Raw genomic sequence first — 7447 nt, forward strand, 5'->3', positions numbered from 1 at the left:
TATATATATATATATATATATATATATATATATATATATTTACTTACAACATTAAGTTTCTTTCCATTAAATCATGACCTAAGGAGAGAACATATTGATATTCTTGATGATCTGATCGCTCCTTCAATATCTGTCTTTAGTAAACTGAGCATGTGCACATGGTCTAGATGAAGACGGGAGCTCAGTCTGTTTACAATGAGTCCAGCCGTGGTAAACACACTCTGACGGCAGAGAGCGGACAAACACAAGTACGCTGTTGTTAATTTTTGCAAATCGGGGATGTTTGTTTTCGTTTGTTTTCCACCAGTCCAGAGAATCGATGTGGAGAAATGGCCACGTGTCCTGGCCGCACTGATTTAGTTCAGTAGTTGTGTTCTGTGTTTCATGTTGTAACCCTCGCCAAACAGGAGTGTGACGGCAGAGTCAGCATCGCTTCATAGTATCGCATTATTACCGGGCGCCAGTAAAAAAACGTCATGAGAGAGACATCAACTATTCGAATATTAAAAAATCATGAGCCATCCCTAATATATATATATATATATATATATATATATATATATATACATCAATTCCTTTGTGTAAATACAGTGAATGGCTTTTGTGTTGTCTTTTGCAGGTACATGTTTCTCTTTGTTAAATGTTATAGTCTGTCAGCCTGTTTACACCACCCCAAGCACTTTATTTGGCCAGTAGATGGCACTGTTTTCCTTCCTGTATACTGATTTTCAGAGTGTTCATAAAATGTATTGTTTTAATTCAGGTCAACACTGCAGAAACCTGTCCTCTCACAGCTGCTGAGTAGATGTTAGTGGAAACACACAGGACGGAAAATGAAGAGAAGGAGATCAAACTGTTAGTAGAAAGAATTCATCTACACTGTGACACTGGTGGGAACATTAACACACACACACATTAATACACACACACTACATACCCTCTCTGTTCTTAACCTCTTTATATATGAAGACAATGACAGCACCAAAAGTCAGGAGAATCAGCAGAAAGAGTGCAACCAGGGCAACCACGATCAAATCTGAAAGACGTTCTGTGTTGGACACAAACAACAACATCAGATTAAAACATTAAAAAACAATGAAACAACATGTATGATCAATTCACAACAAACTGAATTCACTTTTACTCTGATCTCAGTCTCCTGCTCTGACCTTTGATCTCAGTTTCCTGCTTTGACCTCTGACCTCAGTCTCCTGCTTTGACCTCAGTCTCCTGCTCTGACCTTTGACCTTAGTCTCCTGCTCTGACCTTTGACCTCAGTCTCCTGCTTTGACCTCTGAACTCAGTCTCCTGCTCTGACCTCTGTCTCCTGCTCTGACCTCAGTCTCCTGCTCTGACCTTTGACCTCAGGTTGACACTGTTCCATATTGTGATAAATAAATACTAAGTGAGCACATACAGCTCCTGTGTCTTCCTCCACCATGGTGCTAGCTGACCTCACAGTGTCCAGACTGACACCATTGATGTGAGGGTAGCTGACAGCCAGCTGAGGATTCATCTGATTGGCTAAATGATGTGAATGTATCAGCCCTGTGACCAGGCTCCGTCTGACAGGTCACATGTTCACTGAGTGAGGATGAGGCTTTTCTCTAAGTGTCTGGAGGCTCATGTTGAGGCTGCAGCAGTGAGACAGTGGAGGTTCTCTCATCAGGTGAAGCTATATAATGTTATATTCACCTCATCAATTCAGAACAGCTTATCAGGTTCTTCATTGATAACTGTATTGGTTCTTCTTATTATCTTTAGAAATATTACAAACAGTAATGTTTACAGCAGTAGAGTCACTGTATATAAACCCAGTTATATCTCTATGGAAACTAATGGAACATGTCAATGAGCTGAATAATATTCCTGACATGAAGCTGGATGAAGAGTGTGAGTGTGAGTGTGTGTGTGTGTGTGTGTGTGTGTGTGTGTGTGTGTGTGTGTGTTTGTGTGTGTGTGTGGCTCAGGTGCTGTGCCTTGAAATCTGTGTGACTGCATGGTGTGTGTAAATGAAATTATTTTATGTGTACTGCATCGCTCTGACCTTTAACCTCTCACACACACACTACATACCTGTGTACTTCATCTTTTCATACACTCTGGCACCAGCAACAAAAACAGCAAACATCAGAAGCGGGACAGCTAAGAGAACCCAGAACCAGAAAGAAGGAGGATCTGTAGTCGACACAAACAACAACATGACGAGGGAATGAGTGATGTTGGGACTAAAAACCTCCTGTAGTGAATCACATTTGTTTTACATTTCCATCATTACAAAAAGTACCTGATCAATAAGCACACACACACACACACACACACACACACACACACACACTACGTACCTTGTGTGTTCTTCACCCCTTTAAACACACTGACACCAAACACAAGACCAGCAGCCATCAGAACCAGGACAGCTAAGAGAATCCAGGGCCAGAGAGGACGATAAACTGTAGTCGACACAAACAACATGACATTAAAATATTATGATAACAAGTCACAACAAACTGAGTCCACTTCTACTCTGACCTCTGACCTCAGTCTCCTGCTCTGACCTCTACAGGCAGCTCAACCTGTGATGATGTGAGGTCAGTGCTTGTTACTGAATCAAAACATCAGAGGTGTAAATTCAAACACAATAGGAGGGCTAAAGGAGAGTCAGAGACCTCCAGGTCAGAGGTCAGAGGTCAGAGAGGCTCGGACAGCGAAGGCCTGATCAGCTTTGAGGACCAGTCAGGATCTAAACCGTTACTAGGGCCCTGCCAGAGGATCCGAGGCAGAGAGCAGCCTCACAGGAAATCAGCAGATTGTACATGTAGGCAGGAGCCACACCTTTAAAAACCAGCAGGAACATCTTCACATCAGGCCAGTGAAGGCAGCAAGGACTGTATTAACAGTATGTTTTCAACCAGCTGCAGTCTTTGGATGTTTCACCTCCGGACAGCAGAATAAAGGGGACTGCAATAATCAAGTCTGAAACAGAGAAAAGCTCCAATGACCTTCTGTTGAACAAGACCAGGTCTAAACCTAGTCTCTGTCTGGACCTCTGCTCAAATCCTGACTGTGACGTTGTCGGACTAAATCACCAAACACATAAATGACAAACTGAGACTGAGCCGTGATGTCAGCTGAATTTACATGACTAACACGATTGCTCAGAGACAAAGAGATAGAGACAGACTATCTGTGTTATTTAGTCTCTCACTCAGAGCTCAGCCTCCGTCTGGATCCACAAGAGTTTAGTCTATATTCACTTCAGCTCCAGAAGGTGACAGACTTTTATCAGAGGCAGGTCTTTCTGTCTGACTCCCTCTGTCTGACGTGTTGAGCTCAGAGCTATTTTAACCACCAGTAGACAGACAGCAGTTAACAATGTCTGACAGCAGTTGTTAAACCCAGTGGGAGCAGAGTGAAGGGCAGCAGGAAGATTTATCAAGTTCAACACAGAGATTTGACTGAGACGTATTCATGTTGATGGTGGACAGGAGCAAACGTTCAGGATCTGCACTGGGTTATTATAAAGATCCTCACATCTCTGTGCCGCTGATACACACAATGATACACACACTGATACACACGGATACACACACGGATACACACACGGATACTCACATTGATACTCACACTGATACTCACACTGATACACACAATGACACACACACACACACACACACACACTGATACACACTGATAAACACAATGACACACACACACACACACACACACACACACACACTAATATACACACTGAGACACACACACACACTGATACACACTGATAAACACAATGACACACACACACACACACACACACACTAATATACACACTGAGACACACACACACACACACACACAGTACATACCTACTGTGTTCTTCATCTCTTTAAACAGCCTGACACCAAACACAGCAACAAACAGCAGAACCAGCAGAACCGGCAGAACCAGCAGAATCATGAAAGCTAGGAGAATCCAGCGCCAGTCTGGACGTTCTGTAGTCGACACAAACAACAGGGTAAACACAAATAAAGTCAAACTTTAAAACAACATTTCTGATCAATTCACAGGAAACATCTACTCTGACCTCTGACCCATATCTACAGCTCTGACCTTTGACCTCTGACCTGTTTCTACGGCTCTCACCTTTGACCTCTGACCTGTATCTACATCTCTGACATCTATCTACATCCCTGACCTTTGACCTGTACAGCTCTGACCTCTGTCTACTGCTGTGACCTGTATCTACAGCCCTGACCACTGACCTGTACAGCTCTGACCTTTTCCCTGTATCTACAGCCTTGACCGCTGACCTGTGTCTACTGCTTTGACCTTTGACCTGTATCTACAGCTCTTACCTTTGACCTCCAGTGGTACTTCTCTCCGGCTCACTTCTCGTTCAAACTCTCTGATGATGCAGGTGTACTTGCTGCTGTCCCTGATGGTGGGTCTTCTCAGAGTGAGGCTGAAGTCTCCAGTCTGCAGAGCGTCCGTCCTCATGGACGTCCGGTATCTGTAGTCCTGGTTCTGGTCGTTGAGTTCGTCCCCTTCCAGCTGATGCTGGTGGACGGTTGAAGGACGGAGGTCGGAGCGGCTCCACACCAGTGAGGGCGCATCCAGGTTAAAGGTGGGAAACTCACAGGGCAGCAGGACAAAGTCGTCCCCCTCATATATCTCCACAGCTGAGGCATGCTGGGACACTGAGGACACAGACAAAGACATTAGTCTTCATCCTCCGGTGAGACAGAAACCAGTCTGGTCCACTTTGTTATTGGACCCTGCAGTGTGAGCAGCCTGTAAACTAAACATGTGTCTGAATGAAGCGGAACATTTACATCCACACAAACACCACAGCAAAGCGTTGTCATGACGACCGTAACATCATATATCACAAACCTAAGGAACCAATCCTTGTGTGGATGGGGGGCGGGGCTAAATACACCTGACACCTTGTCAGTACAGAGAGAGAGTTAACATTAGCACAACTGCTAACACTGTGTCATCCACTGCAAGTTACAAGCTAGCAAACAACATAAACAAATGCAAGATGTTAACTATGCTGACCATTCTGAAAAGATGTGTTGTAGGAGCCTAAAAGCATTTTTGTTGATGTTTAAGTGGTTAAATAACACAGTTCATTGATTGTTGAATAATTTAAATATTTACAGTAATCAAAAAGGTAAATATATGATTCTTCAGATTAAAAATGTGTGTTTATAATTTAAAATATGTAACATTTCATTTCTAATTGATTGGACTGTGTAGAACTTGGTTAGACCTTTAATGATCCCACGCAAAGGGAGTTTAGGGGCGTTACCGAGAGGTAATTAAGGCATTCGGACAAGCAGAGAGGGTAGAGCCACACAGTTTTTTGACCTCTTTCTCTCCCTCTATTTCTCTATCTCTCCTTTTTTGTATATTGACTTTTATTACGCGGACAGTGACAGGCCATCCTGGAAGAAAAAAGCTTTCCAGCCTCCAACCTCATAATCTTCTTCTGAGAAGGGAGAACTGACCGCAAACGTCCCAGATCATTACCGCTGGGACTCCACGAACATAATTCAGCGAAATTCATCTGGTGAGCATTGAAATATTGACATTCTAACTCTTCTTCCTTTAAATTTGGGATTTAGTTTGACATAATATTTCCATTTTTCATTTTTTCCACAATTGGTTCTGAATCCGTGAGGAATTCAGGGGTCAAAGTTTAGATACTTTGGGTACTTTTTTTATTGCTCGTATAGCATAAATTAAGTGGGTTGCTTTTCATCACTTGTGCGGTTTAACAGAGTGGTCCTTACAGAGACGTCTGTATTGAAATTGTTGTGCACGACCTCCGCAGCTGGAATGGGGAGTAAGGGCTCTGTTGAGGCAGGTCTCCAGAGGGTCCAATTGTGGATATCATGAGAAAGAAATGTGGGGATAAAACTTTAAAATATTTAAATGTCTGGGCAGCTGAGTTTGGATTCCCAATAGGGGGATCTCTCAGTTTAAAAACTATATTACTATTAAAGGAAAGACTGAAGAAGAAAGAACTAGAAAGAGCATATGAAGTTGCTCTAATTTTATGTTGGAAGGGATCTTGCATAAAGACAACAGTAGGCTGATTTAGTGGAAGGTAAGAGAGAAAGAGTTGAAGTTGACCTGCTCATTGAAAGGATTAAGAAAGTGATTTGTGGAAAAGTAAGTGAAAAGTTGGAAATTGATTTTCATTTTAAATTCAATTTAATTTTAGGTTGAATTCAATTTTAAAATTTAATTTATTGGAGGGATCTTTGCAGAAAGAGAATGGGAAGGTATCTCAGCAGAGGGCTAGAGAAGGAGTTGAGCAGTCTTGTAAATAATCCTGTAAATCAACCCATGTACGATAACTGGTACCAAGAAAGAAAAAAAAAAAAAAAGGAAAAATAAATAAATAAAAATAAAAAATCTGCAGAAAATAAATGTTGAAGAGACAACTTTTATAGCAAAATTAAAAAGGTTCAAACTACGAAGAAATTAATTATGTGTAAAACCCTACTTTAAACCTTTAGGCCTAGTTAACTGCACAAAAAAAAAAAAAAAAAAAAATGTTAAAGTAGTGCACCAAACTAGAACTTACTAAAACAATGCAAATTATTTAAACAAAGAATGAATAAAAAAGAATTACAGAAATAAAATAGGACGAAGAATTGTGTATTGGGATAAGTCTTCTGGAAGCACCAAAAACAAACCTAAATCAAAGATCAAGCTTCGACTTGTGTTGATGTTTGTTACTTTGAGGTTTATTGAGATCGATCATTTCATGTGTGTCTTTGTCTGTGAAATCTGTCATTTATGTTGTCTTTTGCTTTTCAAAGTTTAACATGGAGAAAGAGGCGTTCTGAGCAGAAAGACCAAGCCTCCACTGTCGCCACTGTCAACCGCCATTTTCTTTGCGGAGCAAAGAAAATGGCGGAGGAGTCCTATGGAACTTCACACCTTGGACGAAGCCACCCTCCTGGGATAAAGACTTTGGAGCTTCCTTCCATTGTGGTGAGAAATGGCTGATTTGCAGCTACCAAATTTAAAAAGTAAATCAAACCCACCCTGTCTCTGGCACCTCCATGAAAGATTCAGTTTAAAATGGAAACATTAAACTGGTAGCAGTTAAAGGTATTTTAAACAACTAGTAGACTACAAAACACAGTACAATACGAATTGAACAGAGACAATCACAGAAACTAAACATCAGTGAAGCACAAACAGTTATAAAGACACTATAACAAGGACTTAAACGGAGTAAGTGACGTAGGGAGGGAGATCAGTAGTCACAGGTACGTCCTTTGATCTAGTGTTTGTATGTCTGTCTGAGATTTGCAATAGAGCTTGTTTCTCTAATGTGATATTGGATCTTGTTTAATAGATCGGTACTGTAACCAGTGCAAGTGAAATTGATTGATTGATGCATTCCTGCATGTTGCTACTTGAAAAA

General features: G+C 41.4%; 1 protein-coding gene across 3 annotated transcripts in view; it reads right to left on the reverse strand.

Annotated features, from left to right (window-relative positions):
- The window catches only part of LOC147818169 (uncharacterized), a 19227-nt gene that overhangs the window by 6678 nt on the left and 5102 nt on the right, over nt 1–7447 (reverse strand). For all 3 annotated transcript variants that reach the window (XR_015438253.1, XM_087178369.1, XM_087178368.1), the window contains exons 2-6: nt 4353–4694; nt 3864–3989; nt 2346–2450; nt 2077–2178; nt 938–1048 (exon numbers count right to left, since the gene is read on the reverse strand). Coding sequence is in view for 2 of the 3 variants with exons in the window: in XM_087178369.1 (XP_087034495.1) it covers nt 938–1048; nt 2077–2178; nt 2346–2450; nt 3864–3989; nt 4353–4694 (786 nt within the window). In the remaining variant the exon portion in view is untranslated. The remainder of the gene's footprint in view (nt 1–937; nt 1049–2076; nt 2179–2345; nt 2451–3863; nt 3990–4352; nt 4695–7447) is intronic.

Source organism: Seriola lalandi, unplaced genomic scaffold (genome assembly GCF_002814215.2).
Source record: "Seriola lalandi dorsalis isolate HSWRI2012SDOR001 ecotype SW California unplaced genomic scaffold, Sedor1 jcf7180002054685, whole genome shotgun sequence".
In the NCBI taxonomy this organism is placed as follows: domain Eukaryota; kingdom Metazoa; phylum Chordata; class Actinopteri; order Carangiformes; family Carangidae; genus Seriola; species Seriola lalandi.